This window comes from Rattus norvegicus, chromosome 10, assembly GCF_036323735.1.
Source record: "Rattus norvegicus strain BN/NHsdMcwi chromosome 10, GRCr8, whole genome shotgun sequence".
Classification (NCBI taxonomy): domain Eukaryota; kingdom Metazoa; phylum Chordata; class Mammalia; order Rodentia; family Muridae; genus Rattus; species Rattus norvegicus.
In genome coordinates, this window is record NC_086028.1 from 81,785,026 (window position 1) to 81,812,938 (window position 27,913).

Sequence of the window (27,913 nt, forward strand, 5' to 3'; positions counted from 1 at the left end):
AGTATCGAAAGTAAGGCTGGGGACCAAATAGCTGTCTCTCTCTGTGATCCCAATAACCCCTAGAATGGAGTGGGGGGGAGGGGAAGGAGTGCAGGTGACCCTCCGAGATCTCTGCCAGGTCTGGGTCACTTTTGTGTATTACAGCTAAGAAGTTCTAAAGGCCTGAAGCTCTAAACCTGGGTTCTGTGGCCTATGATGGCTCGGGGTGCAGCCACATTTCCTCCCAAGAAGCTCCACAATTAAAAGTCATTTCGTTTTTTTTTTTTTTTTTTTTTTTTGGTTGTTGTTGTTCCATTTCTTTCCAGAAAATAAAGAGCCAATCCCATGCATGTGTTTGATTGTTGTTTATCTTACATTTCTCTGGTTCGACTGTAAGGTTAGCAGGAATCTGAGTAGGCCAGAGAACTCATCGGGCCAGTATCCACAGTGCAGTAGAATTGCCCATTAGAATGAAACCAGGAGACCCATTTAAAAAAAAAAAAAAAGAGTCGCAGAGGATGAGAGGGTTAGCTTTGTCTTGGGTGTGGTACAATGTTTTAGCTGAGAAGAGAAGCCAACCCTTAGTTGAGGGGAAAATAGTTCTTAAAAACCATAAGGCCTCCCCCCTAGAAATGTCTCTAAAGAATTGAGTCAAAGCTGCCCCTTGGAAGGTATGAATAGAATCTTTAAAAAGAAGAAGAAGAAGAGGAGGAAGAGGACGAGGACCACGAAGATTTCTATAGAGCTTAAAGTTCACAGCCATTCTGTGTAGACAAGAGCTAAGAAAAATGTGAGAATTATACAGAAAACCATTAATCACTCCTTTTCTTTAAATACGTATCCTCTCTCCTTTGTCATTATTCAACAGCAAATCTCCACAGACCGGCTGTTGGGGGAAAAAAGTGTTAGCCGCCTCTCCCGGATCTGCAAGGGGGAAAAATTTTGGAGCCATAAAGTTGAAAACTTTTTTCTCTCAGTTTTGGAAGAAGCCTTTCGTCATGAATGGGACCAGAGGAGCTCGGGCGAGAGCGGGCAAGAGGCACAGAAGGTAACAAAGCCCCGGCTTGGACTGGCTTTTTTTTTTTTTTAAATGGGCTCTTTTCAGAAGTTTAAAAAAAAATCCTCTCACCTCTTTCTCTCTATTTTTTTCCCCCAGCTATCTTTGTGGGATTTTATTTTATGGTGGATGCTTGGTCAGGTTTGCTGCCTTTTATGATGACTGATGTTTGGGAGCGAAGGGGGGAGACCCGGAGACAGAGAAGGAGAGAGAGGCCTGGACACCTGGAGAGTGTTTGAACTGGTCGGGACAGAGGTGTCAGGGCCCCTGAAAACCACCAGAGAAGGCTGTTTGTGAGGCTGTTCAGAAGTGCTTCTCTGGTTTTGAAAAATGCAGGCTTGCACACTGAGAACCCGCCCGTGCGTGCGTGTGTGTGCCTGTGTCCTGGGACTCTGACTGTCTACACTGTTTACCCGTAAGATGTCACTGAAGTCTCCTAGAAAAAAAAAATGGAATCCAGTTCTTGAATGGAGTCGTCCCCCCACCCCCATCCCCAAGCCTTGGAGTTGGTTGAAGTGGATTTGGTTGGGTTTTCTTCTTGTGTCTAGTTTGGGATTCTAGATAAATCTTCACTCTCTGAAAAAGAGAAACTGCTCAGGGCCAGGTGCACAGACGCAGAAATTCTCTTTTGTTCTGCCCCCAACCCAATCCCACCCACCCCACACTCCGGCCCTCCTGGAGTCCCCGTGTTCAGTTTCTTCTCTTTTTGTTTCTGGGTTTGGGGGGCTCTGTTCTTCCTCTGGGGCCTTACTTCTCAGGCTGAGGAATGGTAGATTCTACATTAGACCTGAATATGCTGTCCTCTTTTCCCTGAGGCCTCACTTAGAGAGAGTTTGGAGGCGGGAGGCTGGCAGGATGAAGAGTTCATGGAGAGGCCACGTTTTCTAGGCGATTAGCTTAGTATTAGAACCACAAAATGACCTCGGAAGCCCCTTGACCTCTCTGAGACTGGACATTGTGCTAGCTCTTGCTTCCTGCCCCAGAGGGAAAGTCACACCTCTTCAGGGCTCCCAGCTTCTACAGTCCCCAAATCCTTTGCTGGTTCAGAATTTATGGATCATTTTTCTATTATTGTGGGTTGGGGGAAAAGGTAGAGTTTTATTTGTTTGTTTTGGTTTATCTTTTTAAGTTAGCCCAGAAGATCTATGGGTAGGGAGGGAGTATGGTGCTAGTCTGTCTACATAAAGCCCCTTCCCTAGTTTTAGCGTCAGGCCCATCTCCATGTCCTCTCTCTCTCTGTCTCTGTCTCTGTCTCTGTCTCTGTCTCTGTCTCTCTCTCTCTGTCTCTCTCTGTCTCTGTCTCTCTGTCTCTCTGTCTCTCTCTGTCTCTCTCTGTCTCTGTCTCTGTCTCTCTGTCTCTCTCTGTCTCTGTCTCTCTCTCTCTCTCTCTGTGTGTGTGTGTGTGTGTGTGTGTGTGTGTGTGTGTGCCTTGTTGTTCAAAGCGAGCTGAGGGAAGGACTAAAGGATATAATACTAAGAGGTCAGGCTGTCACAGACCATGGGGCACTAGATCATCAGAGGAATAAATTCCTAAGGTGGAGAGAAAGGGTTCCCACCATGATCACTATCTTGGAGATATCCCTTCATATTCTCTCTCTCTCTCTCTCTCTCTCTCTCTCTCTCTCTCTCTCTCTCTCTCTCTCTCTCTCTCTCTCCCCCCCTCAACTATTTTCTGAAGTTCCTTTGTTTAGGAAGCAGTTTTTCTAGCACCTTCATCTCCATGGGTACCTCAACAAGCAGTAACAAGAAAGATGAAAGGAGGGCTTCACAGGCTGCTTGGACCACATCCAGGGCCCACTTTTCTGTGCTAACCAAAGTTTGTAGAAACTTTCCAAGTCAAGAGAAAAATGGAGGATTTGCTAAAAGGGGGAAGCTGGAGCACGGACCCCTCCTCTGTAATCGGAATTCTATCTTCTGCTTTAGATATCCTCAGTAGCCGTACACATCAAAGGAGGGGGAAGTAAGGAGAGACGGAGAAGAGGGAAAAGGGTTGGTTTTGGTTTTTTGTTTTTTTCCTAGCTGGGAACAGGAACTGCTTTCCTTAAATTAAGACAGGACAGGAAGAGACAGTGCTTTGCTGGAGAGCTTGTGAGGTGGTGCTTGCCCACGTTGAATAAATCTTTTCTGTATCTCAGGGACTCTCCTCTCAGAAAAGAAATAACTGGAGCCACGGACTTTTTCTTTGTCCCTGGGTACCATAAACGGAGGAACTGGGGGCCTCAGGAAAGAAAGGGGTGGGCAAACTGGGCCACTTTGATATAGAAAATGTTTGGGGCTTGTTGATAATGGGCATCTATTGCCCCTAAAGATACATAACGGGTTGGTTGTCCATTGCGGGGTGGGGGCGGGGGGGCCCTCTCTAGGTCCAAGTGACAAAGATTCAGTCACGCAGAACTTTTATAAACTGTTTTGTGCAGTTTACAATCTCTGAGGACTAGGGGTTCACCAAAAGGAAAGGGGCCACAATAGAAGGGAAAAGCTGGGGTTCACCAAAGGCTTTTTGTTCCCCTAGGCTCACAGAGAAGGACCCCCCATTTCCAGACCTGAACCTTTTTGGAGCTGACAGCTGCTTGGGCTCTTTCCACAGCTCTAGTGCTCCCCCCCCACTTCCCCCAGTGAGGCCTTCTAATCTTTTGACCTCTCTCCTAGTTCCCTGGGCCCTTTGCACTCCCTCTCTGCCGTCGCTCGCCTGCCAGCCTGGGCAGAAGGCTGCTTAGTCCCACTAGGGTCCTGGAGGCAGCCTCTGCGCCTGGTGGGTCTGCCTGGGAAGCAGTGACTGAGGAACGGGTTTGATTGGAAAACGGAGTTGGGAAGTTTCCCAGCGTGAGTTGAGCGCTGACGGATTTGTGATCGGCCATAAAACTGGCGCGTTCAGTTTCGTAAATCAATCTCGCTTTCCTCAGTCTAAACGCTCGCTTTATCGGCAGCAAGAAAGCGCTCAGCTCGCGCTCTGGCGCTTGTTTATTTGAACGTGGACATTTCCCAGGATCTGAAAAGAGTGCGCATTCTTTAACAGAGCCTGCCTGGCCTCGCCTTTCTGTAGCCGGGTTCTCCTTCTTGTCCTTAAAAATAATTTCACCGTTTTAAGGGTTGCTATCTTCAGTTTTAAAGATTGCCACTTCTTCATATTCTCTCTCTCTCTCTCTCTCTCTCTCTCTCTCTCTCTCTCTCTCTCGTCTTCTCTCCTCTCCTTGTCTCCCCCCCCCATTCCTCCCTCCACTTCGTTTGTCTTTGAAGGACAATTTTCCTTTTAATGGATTTGTAGCCAAGGACCTTGTAGACTGTTGCCTCGCAGGAGCCGGGAGCAGGCCTTCATCCGCATCAGGCTGAATTCAATACTAGTCTGTGTTCGGTATCTGGACAATCAAAGCTGACCACCCCCCCTACGGAGTCTGGGCCCCGCCGGCGCCCCCTCCCCGTGGGGCTGGGGCAGGATTCCAGTACTTTCCGCAGGGGTCCTGCTGCCTCAAAACCTCCGAGGCACACGTGGGGAGGCTGTTTCTTTGGGGTGTGTTACAAGAAGAGGTCCTTAACCTTCATTGAATCGCTTTTGGTTCAGATCCTTCTAAACAAACCAGAGGAGGCCCATGAAACCCATTCCCCGGCTCCCCTACCCTATTGGCATTATTCTTCCCCATTACACGGATGCCCTGTCGGCCTGGTCGCAGCTAGCCCAGAGCTGCCGAGGTAGATGAGGCTGGCAATGTACAGCGCAGGGCGTCTTAGGAATGCCTTTCTACTTCCCTTTGCTTTCCCCCTCCCACCCCCCTGCTCCAGCTATGGACTCAGATTCACTTCTAACTTGTGGAGTTTGGCGTTTGTTTGGCTGTGTTTATTCTCGAAGGGAGAGAGTCCGTGTACCCTCCCCCCACACCCAATCCACATCCCTACTCAGGGCATGGCTTTCTCTTATCCTAATGTTTAACACTTTTGACATGTATCGTCCCTATCTTTTCCTCATTGATCAGTCTCCATTGTCTGTTGATTGGAAGCCTAGGACACTAACACCTTGAAATATAGACCCCAGGCTGCCAGGCAGGCTTTGCGGACTTTCTTATCCTTTTTTTTTTTTTTTTTTTTTTTTTTTTTTTGGTCAGCTCTTGTTTCAATACTTCAGGTACCGTCATTGGTGGTTTTCCGAGACTGAGAATGGACTGGATATAGGTAGAGCCCCGTCATCCACTTCTTTTGTATGGAATCCTTGGTCCCTAGGTCTTTGTCTATGGAGTTTCCTCTCAAATCAGCAGCAGCATTTAGCTCCCTAGGAGATTAACAATGCTGGGGAGTGGGGGGGCTTCTCCTTCCTCCTTATTCTCAATCCTGAGAGATCCAGTCCTCCCTTCACTCCATTTGCCTCTGACCTTTCAAAGGCACAGCACAAAAGATCAGAAAGTGAATTAAAGCATGAAGAAGTCCCACTCTTGATACAGACAAGGTGGCGAGGACTTGCAAAGAGTCTTCCTTCCCCATCTGCTCCCCTTAGATACACCGTTGATGAGTTAGAAGGGAGCGAGGGTCCTGCTAAAATAAATACCCCTGCAGTGGGGAGGGAGGAACAGACTGGAGTTGGAAGTGGGATTTCAATTCTAGAGGATACAAATAGGAAGCTAAGAAAACCAGGGGCTCGCAGAAGGGCTCAATGCCCACCCCACCCCCACCCTGACGCCCCTGCAGACTGTTTCTGCACCTCTAGGAACTAAGCAGAAGCACGAGGAGAAGGGAGAGAGGAGAGGTGGGCTGTGGGTAAGTGTATGTTTGTGGGGGTAGGGAGCACGTATAGACGTGCCTGTGGGAGAGAGACCTTGCTACTATTCCATTGGTGCGTTGGGGGGGGGACCTATTTTACAGGAAAATTTCTCCTCCTGAAGGGGAAGGTCATAGTGGTCCTTTGAGCCTGAAATCGAAAGACCCCCTTCCCCCTCCTGGTCACGTGATTCATTAAATAATTAATGCCGAGGTTGCAGAATAGATATGTATTCGTCAGGAAAATCGCAGGCTCGGTCTCCCTGTTTCTGACGTCCAATTCAACTGTCCTTTGAAAAAACAAGCCTGTACCCTGAGGAAAAAAAAAAGAGAGGGAGAGAGAGAGAGAGAGAGAGAGAGAGAGAGAGAGAGAGAGAGAGAGAAAGGGAGGCATCTGTAAAAGAGCCCCGCAGCTGGAACCACACCGCGGGCTGGGGTACTGTAAGTAGAAGGGATTTCTCACTACCTACCGCGCCTTGTACGTCCATGTAAATTTATTGTTTGTTATTAATGCTATTGTCGTAAAATGTGACAAATAGGCATCTTCATTTCCTGCCATTTCTCTTCACAGGGTGCTCTGTGTTCATACCCATTGAGGCATTGCATAGAGATTTTAGGAATATTTCTCTCTCTCTCTCTCTCTCTCTCTCTCTCTCTCTCTGTCCTCCAACCTTTTTCTTGATTTATAGCAATATGGGTGTCAGCTTCTCAGCCGGCATGCCAACCATTGTGTGTGTGTGTGTGTGTGTGTGCGCCTGTGCACGCGCTTCTGCATGTGTTTGTGAGTGAGTTGTGTTGTTTATGGCCATGTCTTCGATAAATCATTTCTCACAGAAAATGATGTAGAAGCTGGGCTGGTTCTGTGGCGAGAGAGAGAGAGAGAGAGAGAGAGAGAGAGAGAGAGAGAGAGAGGTTTTTTGGAGGCACTTCCTCCCTCTCTGCTCTGCTCCCAGGAGTTGGGTTATTTCAGACGATTTACAGTAATACATCAGCAGTTAATATGAAAGCTCTATAGCTGGAGGTCTTAAATTACAGCATCTGTGATTATCAATTAAGATGAGATTTGTATAACTTTGGTAAACTAGAAATGCCTCGTTGGCATATAAACCCAGTCAAAGATCATGACCTAATAGAAAAATGATATTTGCAAGCCCCACAGAGCCAACATTCCAGTGGCAAGTAATGCTGTGTTCTGCGGCAGACCCTCCTAGGAGTTTGGTATTTCCAACTCTACCCGTGGGTGGACAAACCCAACTCTGACGGCAGAAGGTGTATGTGTGTGTGGGGAGGGGGCAACAAAGGTAGAGGCATTGGAAGAAATCACAGGACTTTAAGGCACTGATTTTTGTATTCAGTGGGGACCCAACAGAAATGCTATGAAAGTGATAGGGGGACAGGAAGGACTCCTGTGAGAGTGTTAAAGCTTTACTTAAAGGCTTGGTGTGTATCGGGTTTATTGGGGGGTGGAGAAGGAGTTACCTAACTTGGGGGAGACAATGGAGGCTGGAAAAGGGTGAAGGGCAGGGAGAAAAGCTGAAAGCCTTGGCTCCCCATCCTCTAGGCTACAAAACAAGGAAATGAATTCACACCCCAGGAGCCTTCCTTAGACCTATTGAAACAAAGAAAGTTTCCTAGCTGTCTCTGTCTGTCTCTCTGTCTCTCTCTTTCTCTTTCTCTGTCTCTGTCTCTGTCTCTGTCTCTCTCTCTGTTTCTCTCAGTCTTTCTGTCTGTCTCTGTCTCTGTCTTTCTCTCTCAGTGTGTGTGTGTGTGTGTGTGTGTGTGTATGTGTGTGTGTGTGTGTGTGTGTGAGCTAAACTGAGAGAAGTTCTCTTAAGTAATTCTAGAAAAGAAATGTTTTAGGATCCAATTGGCCCTAGAAAGTTGTAGAGTGTTCCAGATTTTTGGATGTGTTTCTTTGCCTCCCCTTCCCCCCCCCCCCGCCCCCAGCCCAAAGACTGAGCAGTTGGGGTGCAGATCAAGAGGTGGGGTATCTGGAACTTTCCCCTGGTGTTTCATGTAAAGGGGAGGTTGTTGGTTAAAAGCAAAGTCAGATGTGGCTTCTTGGGGACATCCTGTCCTATGCACCAAACTTGTGACGGATGAGAGATGCAGAGAGACAAAGCATGGCCGAGTCCAGGCTGCTCCTTTCCTGGCTGGAGTCAGGCCAGTTGACTTTATAGCCAATATTATCTGTGATATTTAACTTTGCCTGCTAGTGTAAACCTTTGAGCAGAAGAATTAGAGTGGTACAGGTGTTAAATTATTCATGGCATCAGCCCCATGGAGTGGCAACACAGGTCCCAGCCCAAGCAGCATCCAGGAGCTTACTCCTTACTCTGCTCCAAGTGATAGCTGAGGCCTAGCTCCTGGATAACGGGGGATTTGAAGGATCTGAAGAGACAGAAAGTAGTACCATCTGATCATCATAAAAGGGACTGGGAAGAGTGTGGATTCAGGGACAACCTCGCCAGGGCTAGCAACTGCGGAGAGGGGAGACTGGTTGGGAGAAGTATGCCTTGGGAGCTGATAGCCTAGCCTTTGAGTCCTGTCTTTACCTAGGCTTCCTGTCAGGGAACCCCAGTGAGAGAGGTGAGCATGTTTTACTTCTCACCTGATGTGTGCTTTCACATGTTCATGTGTAAAGAAAGGGGAAGAAGGTAATGTTTGCTCTCATTTGGTGCCCCAGAATTTAGGCCAAAATCTTGGGATCTCTAAGTGGGGTAAGACTCATCTCTTTTTTCCTTAAAAGGGAGGAAGAATAAGAAGGAGAGAGGGTAGGATTGTGTTAGCTTCTGAATTCAGACTGCTTTAGAGGATAAAGAAGGAGAGTGTGGAACCGGAAGGATCAAGTTTGGGGAGCTGGGTCGTAGCTAACTGGAGACTGCTGGCCACTGGTCTCATGGCCCCTACCCCCTTTTCCAGGTTCTTCCTTTTTATTCACCGTCCCCCTTGCCACCTTTCCCCAGGAGATCTGCCCCAACCCCCAGAATCCCCCCCCCCATGACTTGCCTTTGTCTCCTCTGGCCCTGGGGAAATGAGGTTGTGCACTTACACCCCTCCCCTTCCCTCTCCCCAACTCTCACACCGACTTCCCCAGGAGACAAAGCAAGGAGACCATCCCTTGTCACTATTATCATCCATTCATATCAGCCCCTCTTCAATCCCCTTGTTTGAGGCCCAGTGCATCTATCTAGGCATCTAGGCCGTTTCCCAAACACACACACACACACACACACACACACACACTCACACACACAGAAACACACTCACACACGTGTGTATACACATACACACATGCATATATTTGTGTGTATGTATATATGCACATGTACACACATATAATAGTATATATGTGTGCATTTGTTTTGGTTAGCCTTGAAGCACCCTGCCTCTTAACATCTTTAACCCCCACCCTTGAATCTGCTTTTATGCCACCTAGGGATGGGACTCTAGGAAAGTTGCTGATCTGGTCTTTTCCCCAGCCTGGGCTCACTCACATCCTCTGTCTCTGTACAAGTGTGGCATCTATCACTCACTATGCCTTTAAGATGCCAGGATGCTGGGCTGCTAATGCTTTAATGACCAGATGAGCTGGATAGAAAGATGAGTGAGAGAATGGGGAGGGAGGGAGAGACAGGGGATGAACAGCAGGTTCCTTTTGGGGTGGAAAGTCAAGGCTGAGCTCAAGGACAGGGTGTTAGGAAGAGAGGAGAGGAGACAAAGGCCAGCCCTAGGGGCAGAGAGATTGTTCTGGAAGAAGTGGTAAAGGAAGCCGCTTGGTTTTTTGCTTCCCTTCTCTCCAGAAAAGACTCTCTCAGAGATAGGGTGTGGATTCTCCCACAGAGGAAAGGGCCCCAAAGGAGAAGGAAAAGGTGGCCTAAGGAGCACACCAGCCCAGAAGTGATTCCTGGAAATACTCAGAAGTCCTGCCTGAGGTGCCACTCAGATTCCCTTAAGAAGCTGAGAGAGGCAGAATGTAAGGCGACAACGGGGCTGTGAGAAAAGGATAGAGACAACAGAGGTGGCAGAGAGGGGCCGGGGGAAGAGTCTACAACCCTTGGAGGGCTGACTCCTTCAGACTCCATGAGCCATTCTCTGCCCCCGGTAAGGGAAGCTTTCCTTACAGGAAGTTGCCAAAGTGGAGACCTTCTTAGAAACTACTGCCTGTAAAGTAAGCCCCTTAAAGGCTCTAATCAGGTGTGAGGCATCCAGGGGACCATCCACCATGCCAGGGGATGGCCGAGATGTCCTGGGCACTCTAGTCTCCTCTTGTACTGGTGCGGTAACCCGGGCTCTTTCCCAAAACAAGCGCCATCACCGCAGGGAGATTGGCACAAGATTCTGAAACCTAGGGGGAAGACTCCCCCTTCCTCAGCTCCCCCTTTTACCTCTCTTCTGCAACCAACGACTTGGTTTTGCAACTACTTTCACCTCCACGTTTCTTCCATTAACTCTTCAATTTAACAAACGGATGCTTCCCTTTCAGATCCCCTCCCTCCTTCATCTTTCAGGAAAGAAAATAATAAAAGGGGAAGACCCTATCAGCCTAAGCAACTTTAAAGGGCCTGAAGGGGAAGTTGGGGAAAGAGGAGAAAAAGAAAGAAAGGAGTCCTTGGGGCTCCCCAGTTTTTCCTATTACCTCTGCTACCCAAGCTCTCCCTCCTCCATAGTACCCCACCCCCTCCTGCCCTGCCCTGGACCGTCTCCCATTCCCTCCCTTCTCCTTCGGGCCGGACATATGGAACCCATTTCGCTGGTGACATTGAAGAGCCGCCGGTGCGCCCGCCTTCCGCCATGGCGCCCCCGAGGCCCCCGTGCTTCTCCGTGGTCCTGTCAGTCGCCACTTCTTTCGCCCGGCGACTCGGTCACTTCTCAGGCCGGGACCCGCACCAAGCCGGGATTCCCTCAGCCCGGCGCGGGCCTTGGTGGGACCGCGGGCTCCGCGCACTCGGAGCATCCCGGGGCAGGGCTCCTGCAGTCGGAACAAAGCCGGGGGCGGGGGCGAGGCGCAGGCCGGCCTCTTTCTCCCTCATCCCCACCCCAGCACGGCGGGGGCGCTCCCAGGGCCAAGCTATCAGGATGTGGCCGGCCCAGGCGCATCCCCAGTCCGGACCGAGGGTCCCGAGACTGGCCATCAGCTCTTACGCGTTCCCCGCACCCGGCCGCCCGCCGCGGCTCGCACCCTAGTCCGAGACCGCACAGGTAAGTGTGCGGTGCTCAGTCCAGCGCCCCGTGGCCCGGAGACCGGGGCGCGGATACCCTCACTCCCCACGTTGGCATCCGAGTGTTTAGACAAAGATCAGAACAACTTAGAGGAGGTGGTGTGGGACTGAGAATGGGGTCCAGGGCCCTGGATGTAGGGAGAGTGTGGAGGAATGTGGAGTTGTACCTGTGGGTAGACAAGATCCGATCAGGGTTTGGGGAACTCTGGGGTCCGGGAAGGATAGAGACTTTGGAAGATTTTCCCGGGAGAGATGGGAGTTGTGGTTGGTGAGGGAAACATGAGGCTGGGCCTGGCTTGCACAGCCCAGCTGCCACTGTGGGCGAGCCCTTTAGCACCTAGGAGTTATTTGAAGCTGAAGTGACAAGAGGTTACGAGGAGGCTGGGTGTTAAGCTGAGAAGGTAGGAGAGGGCTTGATTTATGGCTTTCAGAGAAGCTGTGTTTACTATCTGCCTGCTCTGGAAACCGAAAACCAAACCTAGTAGAGGCGGGGAGAAGCCGCTTTCCTTGGAGTGGGAGGCGATGCCAGGCTGATGCCTTGGGATTTATTTTCTCAGATGCAAGAAGACCCCAGGAATCACCTCTTCTCAGGCGAAAGGTGTGGTGCTTTTGTGAGGATTAAGGAGTGTGCAGGCACTCCCATGTGGAGATTGTTTGTGTATTGTGGGAGTGGGCCTAAACACTGGGCGTGTGTGTATATGATCTGATTGGTGTCACAGTTACATAGAATCAATTCCTGCGTGGCTATAAAGAGCCAGGAGTGGGGCTGGGTGTCCTATGGTCCTGGTACTTTAGAATGGGGAGCGTTGGGTACCATTCACTGTCTCTTTATGCTGTCCACGAGGTACTGCTTCTCCTGCCTGGACTTTCTTTCTTCTAAATAGTCACAGGCAGCGAAGCCTGCTTGTATGGCCTCTGGCCACAGCTCCTCTTTCCTTTCCTTAAGTACTGCCTGCTCAAACACAAGCTGGCTGATCGTCATCACTTTGGATCTGTAACCTTGCAGTGGGACGCTAAGAATTTAGCAAACATGGTTGGGTGAAAGGGTGTGTGGTGGGAGATGTGACTTGGCAAAGGAAATGGGGGTGATTGAAGTCTGGTCTTGGAAAGGTTGGGTCCTACCATTGCTGTTCAAAATTCTCCCAGTCTCTGAGAGGAAGTGTTAAATAAACACACAGTTGACCAAAAAATAAGGGAACCATGCAGAATGTCGAGGATGGGGAGAAAACATTTTGACTCCTAGATAGTTATTTCCGCAGGCCAACTAGCGGCTCTTGTGTTTCTGTCCAGACACTGGCTTTGCCTGCAAATTGTTTTGCATTAAATTTTCTCAGCCACAGAATTATCTTTCTTCGCCTCCAGCTAAGCTTGCATTTTTCCACCAGACACTTGGGCCCGAACCAATGAAATCTGAGAGGAAGCGGCTGGGCCCTAAGTGGCCGTAATTTAATTGATTTTATCATAAATCATCAACTTGATGAAGAACCCGAGGTTTCAGTGAAGTAAATTGATATTAATGGGAGTTTCTTGAAATGCAAACCCACTGCATTGTTGGGGCATCTTGAGCTGAGAAGGTGGATTGCATGTTTCTCAAGAGCTGAGAGCTCAACCTGGAGCTCAGTGCAGCTTGGGGTGGGTGTGTAGGAAATCATACTTTGAGGGGCAGCTGCCTGCAGATGGATCTCTGGGGGAACACAGCAGAGAAAGGAACTTTGTTGGGATGGGAAGCAGACTCTGGCACTGAACCCCCCCCCCTTTGGCCATCCTGGAAATGCTGGATGTCAATTGAGGGGTGGGGGAGGGCAACTTTGGAAGCTGGTAGGTGTGTAGGCAGAGGTGGGGGGGGTGGGTTGGGGTGAGAAGGCCAGGCTGGTACAATGGGCTTATTGATGCCTGGTTAAAAATTGCCAGGTTGATGCCTTCCTCTTCTAATTATACAAATTAATTATTTACTACTCAGATCACTGCATCCCAAAATAGCACTTTGGATTTTTGTAAGAAATGTAGAAAACAACCCATCCTCCACTCAGAAAAGGAGCAGTGAGATTCACTGTTTCCCTGGGGGGGGGGGGTGAGAGAGGACCCAGACTGGGATGCTGCTCCGTGGTTGCAGAGTAAACATGTAAATCCCAAGGGGAAGTATTTTGCATCTGATAACAATGGTGCTGGTGCACTTATCTATCTTCTGAACTCAGTTTATTATTGTTTGCTGTCTCTCATATTTACACTAGGACATGGAGAATTACTAATGTTCAGCCTGAAAGGGAACCTTGGAGATCATTTATTTAGTCTGTTCCTTCACCTCCACATCAAACAGCTTGGCTTTAAAGAGGGGGCACACTGAGGCCCACAGAGTGCTCAACTTCGAGTCACACAGCCAAGCTTCGATGATAAAAGCCCAAACCTCCTACAGCTCAAGACTGTGGCAAGCATAACCCAAGATCAATTTATTTTCCACTGTGGGCCTCAGTTTCACTCTCTGCTACAATGGCAGAGTTGGACTAGGCACCAGGTTCTCCCTCATTCTGCTCTTGGGTACCACTCTATAACTCCATCTTCTGTGGGATACTGCTTGGGTGTAATTTCCTGTGTGTCTGGCAGTTCTGTGGATAGCTGACTGTAGAAGTTACTGCATGATTTGTTTGCAAAATTCAGAGTTTGTCTCATCCTGTAACCCTGGGAAGTAAGTCCTCTGGGCTATGTATTTTTAAGGAATCTTTGTCCTCAACCTGAATGGAAGTCCAGGTCAAGAGCAATGACAATAGAGGTCTAGCTAGATGGGGTGAGCTGGGATTGGCACAGGGTTTAAGGGCCTTAACGTCCCCAAACAAGGCTCATTTCCTGTTAAATGCTAAGCCAGGACTGGAGTTGTCCAGAATCCAGCATCTGCGGTTCCTCTTACCTTAGTCCAAGACCTGGATTGTGGGATTACAGTTTAGAATTTGTGAAAGCAGGTGTAGCTTTCCCACCTATTCAGCCTTGACCCTGGATGTTTAGACCTTCTTTATCTGGGAGAGGGCAGGGAGAACAGAGTATGCCTTGGCACCACACTGTCCGTCCTTCTAGGGTGACTAGAGCAGAGGTCTAGCAAAATGGAAGGTCCCTACTGTGTTTCACTTTATTTTCTTTTTCTTCTTCCAATTATAGAGACATGAAACTTGAAAGAGTGGCTTCCCCGGATGTACAGCTATGTGAAGGGCAGTTTCTTTAGGGATCAAGGATATAAGGAGGGTGATGGGTTTCGAGGAGTTTTAAGGTGCCCAGGAAAAGTATGGCTTGGGGATTCTGAGGCAGGAAGTGGTGACAGCGAAGTAACTTCATTTTTAGAAATCCCAGGCTCTGGTCAGATAGTCCAGTCCTCCAAACCTATTTTGAGAGAGAAAGTTAAAAAAAAAAAAAAAAGACTGCCAGACCTGATAGACTGATAGATTCTGGTCCTATCCCGTTCTGACTTTGGAGTTTTATATTTGGAGGCCTTCCACTGATTGGCCATTAATCCAGTGAGTTATTGTCTGCTAAACAGAGGACATTGGGAGAGAGACATCCAATCAGTCAGGAGAGACCCTGCCTGCAGGCCACTCAAAGGGAACTGCACCTTCAGCCAGCCAGTCTTCCCACTATCTTCCTCTCTCACCCAGCATCCTCTCCCAGCTGTCCAGGACTCACCGTCTCTCCCCCCTCTTCCCTCTGCCTCTCCATCCTGACTACCTTTGTCTCCACACTGATAGGGGTGTGGTGTTTCAGGGCTAAACTTCTAGATGTCCCTGATTCAGAAACAGATCTTTCATGACCAAAGAGCCTGCTGGCTGCTGATTGTGGTACCATTAGTGTTAGTTTCAGGGGTCTTCCACGGGCACCCAGGAGACTCTATAGATCCCTGTGATGTTCTATTTCTTCTTTCCTTACCCACTCCTAGTCTGAAGCGGGGTGGGATACAGCCTGGATTTTCTTTTCTTTTCTTTTCTCACTGGGGCAGGCTTTCTCCCGCCTCCTCCCTTCTGAGTTATCATCAGCTGCGTCTACACTCGCTTTGGGGAAAGCGCTCAGAGGATCTCCTTCCCGAGTTTCTTTGTTTCTTCCCACTCAAGCATTTTTAGAGAGCCAGGGACTAGAGAAACAAATGTCTAGTCTACAAAGCCATCTTCACTAACAACACCCTCCTCCATTTACAAACCTAAAGCTTTAACATCTCCATTAATATTTAAGAGGAGATGGAGATGTGAACTTTAAAGTGTTCACTAAGTTGAACCGCCTCACTAGGAAGGAGCATGGGACAGGGAATCCGGACCAGGGCAAACAAGAAGCAAATCGCTGACTTCTAGCCGCAGCTCCAGCAGGGCCAGAGGAGTTTTCTGCAGCTTAAGCTCAGAATGGGATCTTTGGTCACCAGAGGACTGAGAGCAGAAGTTGATTTTAAAGGAGCTGGCCCTGTTTGCCCTTATTGAGATATATTTTTTTTTGTTTGTTCTTTGTTGGATATTTTTTGGGGGGTTGGAATGATCGCACTGAGGTTCACAAGGATGGGCAGTCAGCGATCAACCACTCAAATGTTGCTTACAAAGCTCCTACTGGCTGGATGCTGGGTACCTAGCAGAAGTTCTGGAAGCAAGTACAGAGCCATCACCCGGTGTCTACAAAGACAGAAAGAGGACTCTCAGGATGCTTGTGATGGGGGATGCTCTCTCCCATTTTTAAAAAACACATCAGTTTTGGCCTCTATCGGTTCCCACTGGCTGGCTCATCTTCGTGAGCTTCCTCTTCTTACTCTTGCTTTCCTCTTCCACCCCCCCCCCCGAAAGTTACCAAGTTCTCTGAATCCAGGAGGAAAGTGCTCCCCATTTTGCCCTTCTCTAACTACCCCTGAATCGAGGTTGGTGTCTCATCTATCCTCCTGTCATCTCTCAGTTCATCTGTCACTCTGAGAGACTATCCTCAGACCCTTCCGAAGTCCTCTGCCCCAAGTTGCTCACTCCAGCTCCCCATCCAGCTTTTGTCTCTTTAATTTGCAAAGGCTCTTAAGCCACCGCCACCATTCTGAACAGAGCAAACTCTCTCTCAAAGCCAATCTCCTCTGTTTCCTGTCAACTCCCAGCTTCATGGCGGGCAGCTCCCTGTGGCCCGGGGAAAGATAAGAAACCATACAAGTATCTAAATGTCTCCCAAATATTGGTCATGAGACCCGGGATTCAACTTCTACCACATTCGGAGGTGCATATCCTCTGAAAAATTTTCCCCTGCTCCTTTCTGGCTCCTAGATCCCCCCTTTTTGCTCCCATCCCTGGATGCCCCTCTGTCTCAGACCACCAGGGGTGAAGAAGGCTTAGAAAGAGATGGTCTTTTGCTCACTCCAAGCTCGTTCCATCTTCTCCCCACCTCCACCCCCAGTGCAATCCCGGCCGGCAGCCTTGGCTAGGTGACATGTAGGCTCTTTTGTTATCCCTTTAGGCAAAGCTGTGTGGTCCCAAAGGTGACCAGGTTTCTTCTCAATTTCACAACAGCCATCTCTAGCCAGTGGTGGTAGCTTTCAGAAGAGCCGAAGAGTCCGAAGTACATTAAAAACAAAACAAACTCTTTATTTGGGGGAAGTAGAAGAGATAGTCTGTGATTCAAATTTCCTGAAGCCTCTGGTAGTCTCCCTGGCCTGAGCCGCTGACCCGCCAGACCTAAAATTCTTTGGCATCTCACCCTGTAGATCTCTCATCAAAGTTGTTGGTTAGCATAGCAGTTCCTCAGGAGGCTCTCTTGGCTTGAGCCCCGACACTTCATTAATTTTTTTTCTAAACACTACTAATAAACACAGCACATTGGCTCCCGCTTCCTCTACTTACCCTCTCCACTCCCACCTTCCTCTAGCCATCAACTCTGGGGAGGCAGTAGGATGCCAGGTGTCACATCTAGGGCTCTGCATGTGACTCTTGTTGCCGAAGGGTGGGAAGAGAGCACAGGTTCCTTCTGTACAGCAGGGCCCAAGAAAAACCAGTTGCTCCAGCCCGTTTGACCTGATTTGATGGGTTTAGAAATAGTGGGACCCTAAGCCAAGGGCCATCCCTTTACCACCCCTAAAGAAGAGCCTAGAGGGGAAGGTAAGAGAGCTAAGGCCGGTGGCGACCATGCCATCCTCTCTGGAGGGGAGACAATAGCTGGAGATCTCTCACCTTTGTTCCCTGTCTCGTCCCAGGCCTGTCCCGGTGTATCCAGATAGGAGAAGGCAAAAGAACAAGTGTCCTAGTCAGAAAAGCACAGGCTCCTGGCTGGATCTGTCTTTAAGAAGCCATCCGTGTAGAAAAGAGACACTGGCTGCCTTCTGTGTCATCCCCCTAAGTCAGCAGTTAGACAGCCCAAAGGCACTACCGCCTGTAGGAATGGCCTGGGCTCTTTTTTGTCTTCTTCCCTCTACTGCCAATGGCTCTTTCCCCACCCCCTGCCCCAAATTTGCAGACACCTACATTCTTGGTTCCTGTCTTCCTCCTACAGGCCCCCCTACTTGCCTGCCCTGTTCAAACACACCCTAAGAAAACTTTTAGCTTTTGTAACCTCCTTCACTTGTGCCAAGAGTCCCAAGTCTTGCCGAACAGAACATGGTGGTGGTGGTAGAGAAACAGATTGCTTCTGAGTAGAGATAACCATCCTCCGTCCAGTCTGCCAGGACATTCGAAGCGAAGCCTTTCTGGAGTTCTCATCTTCTCTGGAGTACAAATGTCCTTTTCACCCCCTAGCCCCTTCTGCCTGCCCGGAGGTGAGAATCTTAACAGAAATGACTCATTGAAGTTCTCAGAGCCTTTCTCCCGACCGGCTGTCTGGAGCTCCAGTTAAACCACAGGATTCTTCCTTCTGTCACCCTCCCGCCAACCCCACTCCCCCTGCAAGATGTTCTGGGTTTTTAATCATCGCTCACCGCTAGTTGTCTGTTCTCAAAAGGGGTGTGTGTGTGTGTGTGTGTGTGTGTGTGTGTGTGTGTAAAGTCTGGCCTTGTCCCCCCTCCCCCATTAGAAACTGGGGGATGGGGGTGGGGAGGAGAGAGGAATCAGGGACTCAGTCACCATGAGTGTCTAAAAAAGTCTCAGTGGGTCTCCTATGGGTGAGTGGGAGGGACACCCAGCACCCCTGGCCCAGCCAAACCAGCCTCTGGCTACCTCTCCAGAGGCCATTTCTCGAATTAGCATAATGGTCCAATAGTGAGGCCTGAATAAGGTGGGGGGGGGCACTGTGTGAACTCCAATGGCTTTCTTTGCATTTTGTCTTCTCTTCTTCCCCCCTCTCAATGTAAAAAAATTTCCTGTTTAAAAAACAAAACAAGACAAGAGCACCTTCTACTTTTCTTGCTTCATTCACACTGTTATTTGGGGGAGGCACCCCCCCCCAGCTCTCATCAGAATCACCTTCCCTCCTTATCAGGCATCTATGCTTGCTAAAGGGGAGAGGTGGGGGGGGCGAGCTTGTGTGTGTGTGTGTGTGTGTGTGTGTGTGTGTGTGTGTGTGTGTGTGTGGTTTTTTTCCCTGTGCAAAAGCAGAGGCCATTGTTACAGAGAGTAGGGCGTACCAGTCTTATAGGGCAACCACACTGTGGCGGCTTGGCCGAGCTGGAGCCCGGAGCTGGATTCTCGGCGAGCCGAGTCTCCCAGCACCTTTCGGTCTGCTATTTTTCCCCCGCTCCCCTACCCCTCCCTCCTGCGCACCCCCCCGCACTAAAGCCGAGTGAATTGAAGCGGACGCCGCGCGGTTCCTCTGGCCGGTCTGCCCCTCGGGCTCCCCAGCCGGGGTGGCTTTGGGAAGGGGGGGGCGCCGCAGCTTTAAACAGTGGTCTTTTTTTCCTTTGCCTTCAAGGAGGGGAGATTTCTCGCCTGCCGCTCGCGCTGGGGCTCGATGTGAATATATATTATGTCTGCCTGTTCTCCCCTCGTCGGTGGCTAAGGTAAGCTGGACTGAAATAGGCTATCAGTTTGTGAATGGCGGAGAGTATGTCTCAATGATTTATGGCCCATATGACTCCAATCTCGGTTCAAGAAGAGTTCACAAGCTTTAAGCTTCCTTCCACGCAGCGACTGACTCTCTCTCTCTCTCTCTCTCTCTCTCTCTCTCTCTCTCTCTCTCTCTCTCTCTCCCTCTCTCTCCCCCTCCCTCCCTCCCTCCCTCTCTCTCTCTCTCTCTCTCTCTCTCTCTCCCTTTCCGCTTTTCTCCTTTTCTCTCTCTTCTCTTCTAGCAGCCTGATCCAGGGCGGAATCCTCTCTCCCCCGTTTGCTAAGAAGAGCCAAACCTTTCTCTTTCCCTTTCTTAATCCTTTTATTTTTCTTCCTTTCATTATTTTTTTTAAAGTCCTGGAAGGTGGCCTGTCCTCTCTCCTGAGGTTTCTTCAGCTATTGTTACCCTTCCCGGCTCTCCCCAGGAGTGTGCCTGGAAAGGTGGGGTTCTGGAGGGGGGGCTTGCCTCCCTTCTCTAGCGAGACCCTGAGGGAAAGCCCGGAGCCACTGTCTCCTTCCCACCCTTCCGAGAAGCCATATGGAGCCTGAATTTTTCCAACATGGAGGCAAGGGAAATAGACTTGTTTGGCTGGGTAGAGCTGTTCCCCACCCCCTCTTCTGGATCCCAGATTTCTGATCCCTGTGGCACCTTCGGGTTCCTTACTGTCCCATTGCGCCAGGCCTCTGTGCCTTCCAGCCTGGAGCCCTGTTAGGCAAAGTCCCGGAGCAGAGTTGCTAAGGCGCCTTTTAATTCGGTTACCTCCAGCGCCAAACTTGCTGCCGCGGAGCTCGGCCCGGGCCCAGCCCGGTGTGCTTGGAACCTGCCGCGGCTAACCAGTTCGGCGTCCGGGTCGGTTTCTCCTCATCTCCTTGAGCCTTGAGCAGGAGGCTGGTAGCTCCTCGCCAGCCACCGCCGCCGCAGCGGCCAGACAGCCCGCCAGCAGCGGCAGCTGGAGGCTCTCCGAATCCACAAACCTTCCTGGCCTTGTCTCACCGCCAGAGGAGTCTCCTCTTTCCTATCAAGTCTCTGGCTCCTTCGCTTCCCACACTCGCCTGGCCTCTGTCCTGCGATGGTTTGGGGCTTACTGCTGGGGGAGCGACAGGAATTTCGGCCCCAGGCGCCTAGTCAAATTACTGGGTTTTTATTTCTTCTTCTTGTTGTTATTATTATTATTATTATTACCATCATCATCGTTATTGCTGTAACAATCATCTAGACTAAATAAAGCCAGGGCCCAGCCAGCTACCCCCCTCCAAGGTTTTTATTTCATTCTCTTCTCTATCTATTAATAACAAACTCAACTGATGTCGGTTAATTAATTCTCCCTTTCAGCCAGGGCTGCTCCGAAGCTAATTTTGGTTAAATCATCAGAGGCTAATGGTAATAATAATAAAAGGATTGGGTCAGCCTGGTCAATTGAACTCCAGTCCTCCCTGGAAGGACCTGCTGCTTTGCAGACCCATGTGTATTTCCAGAAACAAAAATTTCCCAGAAACCAATTGGAACTCAAGGCTACACCAGCTCCCTTTTAAGTACGGATCTGTGTCATAAGGGCAGCAAGCGCGTTTGCGTGTGGGAGGGGCTCACCCCACCTGAAGTCCTTTCATTTTATTTTTATCAAAATAAAACCAGCTGGGCCGAATGGTATTTTAAGTTTTGCCCAAAGCACATGACTCAGCGAGGATCAGTCTGGAGGTTTTAGGGAATTATTCATAGAGGGCTGGAGACGACACAGAGAAAAGGGGAGATATGGTCAGAAATCTAGGAACAAATTCAAAATCCCCTGACACAGTGAGCTTTCAAAAGGCTGTGTTAAAATAGTGACCACAATTTTATTTTATTTTATTTTATTTTTTTGCTGTTGGGAACCTCAGTAAACAGCCTCCCCTTTTGAATCCAGAGACGAATACTGTTCAGATTTTTTTGTGACTCTGTCATCCTGAATAATTCCTCCCATCTCAGTAGAAAAGAGATTCCAGCAGCTGCACAGGTTTTTTTCTTTTTTCTTTTTCTTTTTTATCCTGAGAAATAAAAAACAAAAAACAAACAAACAAAACAAAAACAAAAACAGACTTGTGGAAAGGACAGGGGAGGTCCCACACCAAATGGCCATAGCACCAACCGGTCTTGCCTGGGAACTCTAAACAGTCATGGTCCATTTGGATGCTCCATAGGGGCCTCTGGCTTCTTGGTCCCAGGCCTGCCTGAGCCAAGACTGGAGGTGAAGGTACCTTCAGATGGGACATAGATGGATGAAGCCTGGTTCCACTGCCTCTGAGGTTAAAAATCTTCAGGAATTTTCTGTCTAAGGCTGCTATGATCTTCTTGGAGGGCAGGGTCCCAGATGAACTTGCTTTTCAGTCCGGCTTGGGTCCAAGACCTGCTAGACTTTGCTTAGGTGGAAGGAGAAGGGAGGAAGAGAGACAGGAAGCAGAGAGGCCTCACTAGGGGAAGGAGGACCTCCGGGATGCTTTTATTTTAGAGTCTAATAGTGCCTACTCCCTGGATTGCCCCACCCCAGGGTTGGGGAGTAGGGGGAGGCATAAGGAGAAATTGTAGGAGAGGCAAGAGGTTAGTGCAGGCGCCAGAGAGAGGCGGTGGTCCACGAGGCAGTGGTATTTTATTCCTAAGTATTCACCAAAGGAGTACAGTCTTGATTTTGTAGAAAATGGAAATGGAAATCGGTGTTTTCTTTTTCCCTTTAAAATTAAAGTTGAAGCGAGAAGCATCCATGTCAGGTTAGATACTTGGTCTCAGCGCCTGCTGCAGAGATAGTGGCGAGGGGAGAAGAAAAAGAAAACCTATTGATGTCAGTTCCCTTTTTAGTTCCTAAGATGGATTCGAGGCCCAGTCCTCTTCTCCCCCTCTGTCTCTTCTCTCGCCCCGCAGGTCAGCCGCTTGGAACAGACCCGGGAGGAGGGGGGCAGAAAGGGGAGGGGGGTCCGGCGTGTCACGTGACCCCCAGGGGTGCCAATGTCCGGTCGTGAGGGTATCAGGCCCTTGCAAGTTGCCACCCACTGCCCGGGCCTCGCCCAGCGATGCAGAAAGCCACCTACTACGACAACACCGCAGCTGCGCTCTTCGGAGGCTACTCCTCGTACCCTGGCAGCAATGGTTTCGGCTACGACGGGCCTCCCCAGCCCCCCTTTCAGGCCGCTACACACCTGGAGGGTGACTACCAGCGCTCAGCGTGTTCCCTGCAGTCCCTGGGCAATGCCGCCCCACATGCCAAGAGCAAGGAGCTCAACGGCAGCTGCATGAGGCCAGGCCTGGCCCCAGAGCCCCTGCCCGCACCGCCGGGTTCACCCCCACCCAGCGCCGCACCTACCAGTACCACTAGCAACAGCAATAACGGGGGTGGGCCCAGCAAAAGCGGCCCCCCCAAGTGCGGTGCCAGCTCCAACTCCACCCTCACCAAACAGATATTCCCCTGGATGAAAGAGTCAAGGCAAACGTCCAAGCTGAAAAACAGCTCCCCGGGCACAGGTACCAGCTCTCTGCCTTCCTAGTCCATCAGCTTTTGTCCAGCCCAGGAATGCCACTGTTATTATAGCATCCGACCCCAAGGCGCCCACAAGGCGGCCTGAAAACAATATTAGGTGGCTGCCTAGTGTTTTTTAGCTACCTCTCACCACCTGATGACCTCTGACCTGACCAATACCCAGTCCCTCCAACCATCCTCCGCCTGGGCTTTCAAGAGTTTCCAGGAGGTGGGCCTCACAGACCTTCCCAAGGCCGCACTGCCTAGAGGTACAGAGTCATCAAGGACAGATTATTATTAAATATGATTACTGTGGGTATTAATCACCATCGCTCAGGCAGCCTGGGGTCCAGGCCTGCAGCCACTGCAGCCTCCACGTGCCACACTTCCAGGCCCTGCCCACCAGTGTCCAGTCCCCCCAAGGTGTTCCCAAGTCACCTGTCTTGTAAAGAGGGTGGACAGAAGGCAGGAATCATCTCAGACTTAGATTTGGATATATGGGGAGGGGTGCGCGCACACGCAAAAACCTAGCCCTAAATAAATGGCCACGCAGCTCTGTCTGTGTGACATGATCAAATTTTCATAAGCCGGGGCAGTGAGAGGAGAACAGGTCTCTTAATAAATGCCACTATTATAGAGTGTCCGCTAATGCGACGGGAGGTAGGAAGTGGGGGGGTGTAGAGGAGGAGGCGGGGACGCGAAGGGGAGGGCAGCGGGGCCTCCGAGTCCAGGCCTGGATTTATTAAGAAACGATGCATTCAATTTCGGCGTGTTCAGTAATTATCTTTTATTTCATTTTCTCCCCTTCCCACCCCTCCCCCTCGGGTCCAGCAGAAGGTTGTGGTGGCGGCGGCGGCGGCGGTGGCGGCGGCGGTAGTAGCAGCGGCGGGGGCGGCAGCGGCGGCGGGGGAGGGGACAAGAGCCCCCCGGGGTCGGCGGCGTCCAAGCGGGCGCGGACGGCATACACAAGCGCGCAGCTGGTTGAGCTGGAGAAGGAGTTCCACTTCAACCGTTATTTGTGCCGGCCGCGCCGCGTCGAGATGGCCAATCTGCTGAACCTCAGCGAGCGGCAGATCAAGATCTGGTTCCAGAACCGCCGCATGAAGTACAAGAAAGACCAGAAGGCCAAGGGGCTGGCCTCGTCCTCCGGGGGTCCCTCTCCGGCCGGAAGCCCCCCGCAGCCCATGCAGTCCACGGCCGGCTTCATGAACGCCTTACACTCCATGACCCCCAGCTACGACAGCCCGTCCCCACCAGCCTTCAGCAAAGGCCACCAGAATGCCTACGCGCTGCCTTCCAACTATCAGCCCCCTCTCAAGGGTTGCGGCGCCCCACAGAAGTACCCCCCGACCCCGGCGCCGGAGTATGAGTCCCACGTCCTCCAAGCCAACGGGGGAGCCTACGGGACGCCCACCATGCAGGGCAGTCCTGTCTATGTGGGCGGGGGTGGCTACGCGGATCCGTTGCCGCCCCCTGCCGGCCCCTCCCTCTACGGCCTCAATCACCTTTCCCACCACCCCTCGGGGAACCTGGACTACAACGGGGCGGCCCCTATGGCCCCCGGCCAGCATCACGGACCCTGTGACCCTCACCCCACGTACACAGACCTCTCCTCTCACCACGCACCGCCTCAGGGTAGAATCCAAGAAGCGCCCAAACTGACACACCTGTGATGGGAGGGGCGGGCTGGGGAGGGGGGGGTGAGGTTAAGGGACAGGGAGACCGTGGAACTGGGGGATGGGCGCGGTTTGGAGTCCTGAAAAAGGTATGTGTTGGGGTTGTCGCCAGGCTTCCATTAACAGAAGAGGCCTTGGGGGTGCCTTCCCTGCTCTCAGGCCCCGAGGGGCTGTCTTTTAAGTCCTCCAGGCCTGGTTCCATCTGCCTGCCAACACCCTTGGAAAGGAATCCACAGCAGGTTGGAGACGGGACCACATCAACCCCAGAGTTCCCAGGGTTCCAGCACTACCAAGTTGGAATTCCAGATTGGAGGGGTGAGGTGGAGTCGGGTAGAGAGGGAGCCAAGATAGACAAGCAGGGCAGAGAAGCACATTCAAAACTTAATGGCTTGGCTATCATCAAACAATCAACTTACCTTGCATCTCTGTGGGTAATTCCCCCAAATCTTGATTTTTTTTTTGATTCTCCCTTTCAGTCTCCTTATGAAAAAAAAAAAATAAGAAAAACACTTTTAAATCTAAGGGCACAAAGTATGTTTCTCTCCTACTTCCCTGAAGCTTCAACTTGCCCCCCACCTGTGTTAGGCTTCTGGCTATCATTTCTAGCCCTAGGTTGGTTTTCTGCTCTAAGGACATTCATATCTACACCCCACCCCTATTGATTACAGGTTTCAGAGGGCTCAGGGATGGTAAGATATCCTGAAAGTTAGAGCTGCCTATAATATAAATAAATATATATTTTTTTCTTTTAAGGAAAGGTTAAGAGGCCAAGGCAGGCAAGTTGTCAGGACTGGAGGCTCACCAGCTCTACAACCTCTCAGCTCCCACCCCATCCCACTCTCTCCACAGAGAGCTCTCCACTTTTCTTTTTCTTCTGTTCTTCTCTTGACTTAACGTGAAAACAGGGTATATTTGAACAAACTGACTGTCCTAGGCAGGTGCTGCAGCTGGGCCTGTGTACCTTGCTCCAGTTCCTGGGACATTCTTCTTGCACTTGGAGTTTACATTTTAATGGATATTAAAAAAAAAAAAAACAACTGTGAGAGATGCCTGGGCCTGCAGACGTCCAGCTTCGCTCAAAGAGTGTGTGTTCTAGTGAACATTTTCATATATATTTATTGGTTATAGCCTGTTAAAATATTTTCTTTTTTTGTATTATTTATCCCCCCCTGCATTATGTATTTATATGAGGGACAGAAAAAGGAAAAAATTGTACTTTTTTAGTATTTACTTGTGTTTCCTGTCATGTAAAACCAGCGATTTTAGTTTTTATTGTATTTCTAGACGAGAGCTGTAGATTTATGTTAAACTCGTACTTATGAGCAATTGTAATTAGTTCTAAAAGGCATGAACTCGGCTCCTAAATGTCACTGTATAGTCCTGAATTGGTAGAGATAAGAAGTTAATTCTCTCTTGGAACTTTCTTTGTTCTTCCGTAGTTATTTTTTTCCCCTTAGTTAAAAGAGTTGTCTGTTAAAACAATCCTTGAATAAACTTTCTGTTATCAATTTTATCTTGTCCTGGTGGTCCAATTCAGGTTGCAGAAAAAAGGCTCTAATGGCCAAATATCCCCTAGAACCAGGCCATTGGTGACACTTCCCAGCCTCTTTGCCCCTGTCTCCCCTCGCCAGCTTTTCCTCCTGGTTTCAACTCAGTTTTTGACTTTCATAGCAGTCAAGCCCATTCTGCCAAGTTCTTCAGCTAAGGTTGAGGTAACTAGCTTGGAGGCGTGGGGGAGGGGAAGGAATCTTAGGCTAAGCCTGTTCGGTCTCTTTGCCTGTCTGTTTTTCTTAGTCATTGGCCCCCTTTGTCCCTGTGACCACCACCTCCATGCACCCCTCTGCTCACATCAAGCCAACCAAAAAATTTAGCTTATTACTGCTTCTTCCAGGCAACCTAAACTTCACGTTCTGTTCCGGAGCCACAATGAGGCTGTCACGTGACTCGAAGCCCAACCACCATTGGGTCTAAAATGAAAACAAAGGAAAATGATTAATCTGGGGGAAAAAAACAATAACAAACCGAGGCCTAGACTTCTCAGGTCAAGCCTTTAAAACTAAAGTGAAATTCAATCATTAAATGAAGCCCAGGGCAGAGGAAGAGGAGGGCCGGTTAGATTTCTCCTGCCAGGGAAGAGAAGGGAGTGAGGGGGAAGCTGTAGAAACCAAGCATAAATAAAATGGTCCCCGGGCTAACGTGAGGCTCTGTTTCCACGATCCTTGGGAAAACTTCATTTCTTAGTCCTGGTTCCATAAAAGTTTTATCACATTGGAGCGAGGATGGAGAGGGTCTGTCAAAGATGAAATGTCACCACCGCATCCCAGTATCCGATAAGAGCGAGGAGACAGGGAGGCTGAAATATGGAGCTAATTCTCATTGAAAGAGAAGCGGTGGCTGCCTGCTGAAGAGTTACATAATTCTAATTGTAAGCGATGAACCCGCATGGCTTAATTAGGAGCAATATATTTGGTGGTAGTGGTGATATGGGGCTGGGGTGGGGTGTGGGGGATAAGAATCGTTTCAGGCCCCTCAGCCTTAGTGCGAGGGCTGATTTTCATTTTTATGTTGTATCCTGGCAGTCCAAGGTTAGTAATTACGGTCTTTATGCAACAATAAATAACAATAAAAAAACAACCTGAATAATACGCCCCTCCCCACCAAGTAGGATTTTTTTTTTAACTGGACTTGGCTCATCCAGGCAGCAGGCAATTTAGCATTGGGTCAGGCTATAAATTAAAGGCAGGGGAGTGTGCAAAGTTTGATTGGGATCAAATAACGCTCAAGGGTCTGTCTTTCCTTTTCTCTTCCTCTTCCCTGAATGATAGAACTACACAGAGGGTCATGTTTGGCTGTGAGGGAAGGGTGTATTGCTTGTCTATCTAGCTAGAGAAGAATCGAATAAGAGAGAATTTAGCTAGATATAAGAAAGGGGGTGCTGTGGCTTAAAGCTAGGGCTCTAAACAGAAATAGGACCTACCCTTCTGTTTCCAGATCCCAGGTTCTCATCTAAAGCCGTTAAAAGCGTGGATAAAAGTCTGTGCTGTAAGGCAGCAGACAGGGCAGGACCGATGTCTCTGGGAGGGAGGGTTCACTCGCCCCCTCCTTTAACACCCAAGTTTTCTACTGTTCACTAATCTAGCTGTAAAATCTGTCATCAAGGGTTAGAGAGCTGTATTTCCTACAGGACAGTCTGGGCTCTGGTTGCCTTTGAAGAGCCCGGGATCCTGCAGCCAGCTGGAGTGTCTGTTACAAAACTTGCGAAGGTGCCCAGGGTTGCCGCCAGGGAGAAGGCCCTCTCCCAGGCCCCACTCTACAGGATTCCCCTTCCAGACAGCTACTATTTGGACTCTCCTCTGTTAACCGCCATCCAGGAAAATATATGTATATATTTTTTGTTTTGTTTTAGTTGAGGTCCACACCGCCCTGTCTGGCCCACTGGCCTAGTTAAGAGCAGTTTCCCAAGAGCCTGCCTCTTTGGGTCCTTGAAGCCAACATCTCCAGGTCCTCCCCCCTCCCCCCCCCCCCCCCGCTTCCCGGCAAACTTCTCTGCTTTCTTTTCTTTTCTTTCTTTCTTTAAATACTCACCACCACCCACGCGGACGTTACACTGACAGAAAGTTTCTAGTTCCAGCTCTCCATTTCCCTGCTAAGCAGCCTTCTCCTCTAGGCTGGGCGACAGAGGGCGAAGAGGGGGGAGGGGAGGACAGAGCCGTGGGAGTTCTCCGGGGCAAACTTTCCACCCAAGTTAGCGCCTTCCCTCTGTCCCCATTTCCCATCTGTTTCCTAGATCTCCCAG

The 27,913-nt window shown here is 49.9% G+C and overlaps 1 protein-coding gene and 1 long non-coding RNA gene across 12 annotated transcripts; one reads left to right on the forward strand and one right to left on the reverse strand.

Moving 5' to 3' along the window:
* Window positions 1-975: 975 nt before the first annotated feature.
* Window positions 976-25,630, forward strand: Hoxb3 (homeo box B3). Of its 6 annotated transcripts, none has more exons than XM_017597314.3 (4): window positions 976-1,027; window positions 18,826-18,913; window positions 21,850-22,446; window positions 23,273-25,630. In XM_017597314.3, exons 3-4 carry the CDS (start codon window positions 21,999-22,001, stop codon window positions 24,112-24,114), a joined length of 1,290 nt encoding a protein of 429 aa, XP_017452803.1. In that variant the 5' UTR covers window positions 976-1,027; window positions 18,826-18,913; window positions 21,850-21,998; the 3' UTR covers window positions 24,115-25,630. The 6 variants fall into 6 exon arrangements, with proteins under 6 accessions (XP_017452803.1, XP_017452804.1, XP_006247256.1 ...); XM_017597315.3 differs by lacking the exon at window positions 976-1,027 and adding an exon at window positions 9,438-10,981; XM_006247194.5 differs by lacking the exon at window positions 976-1,027 and adding an exon at window positions 9,438-10,981 and having other exon boundaries at window positions 23,276-25,630.
* LOC102550580 (uncharacterized) lies at window positions 19,200-27,913 on the reverse strand. 6 transcript variants are annotated; one of them, XR_010055447.1, is made up of 5 exons: window positions 27,703-27,913; window positions 25,966-26,084; window positions 24,534-24,597; window positions 21,192-21,353; window positions 20,791-20,981 (listed from the first exon to the last, which is right to left on the reverse strand). It is a non-coding gene; the product is annotated as an uncharacterized LOC102550580 (long non-coding RNA). The 6 variants fall into 6 exon arrangements; XR_010055449.1 differs by lacking the exon at window positions 20,791-20,981 and adding an exon at window positions 21,599-21,723 and having other exon boundaries at window positions 21,191-21,353; XR_005490722.2 differs by having other exon boundaries at window positions 19,200-21,353.

Coding starts and splice junctions, on each gene's coding strand:
- Hoxb3 (XM_017597314.3), top strand. CDS start 21,999: ATGCAGAAAGCCACCTACTACGACAACACCGCAGCTGCGCTCTTCGGA. Junction 22,447..23,272: donor AAACAGCTCCCCGGGCACAG/GTACCAGCTCTC, acceptor CCTCGGGTCCAG/CAGAAGGTTGTGGTGGCGGC.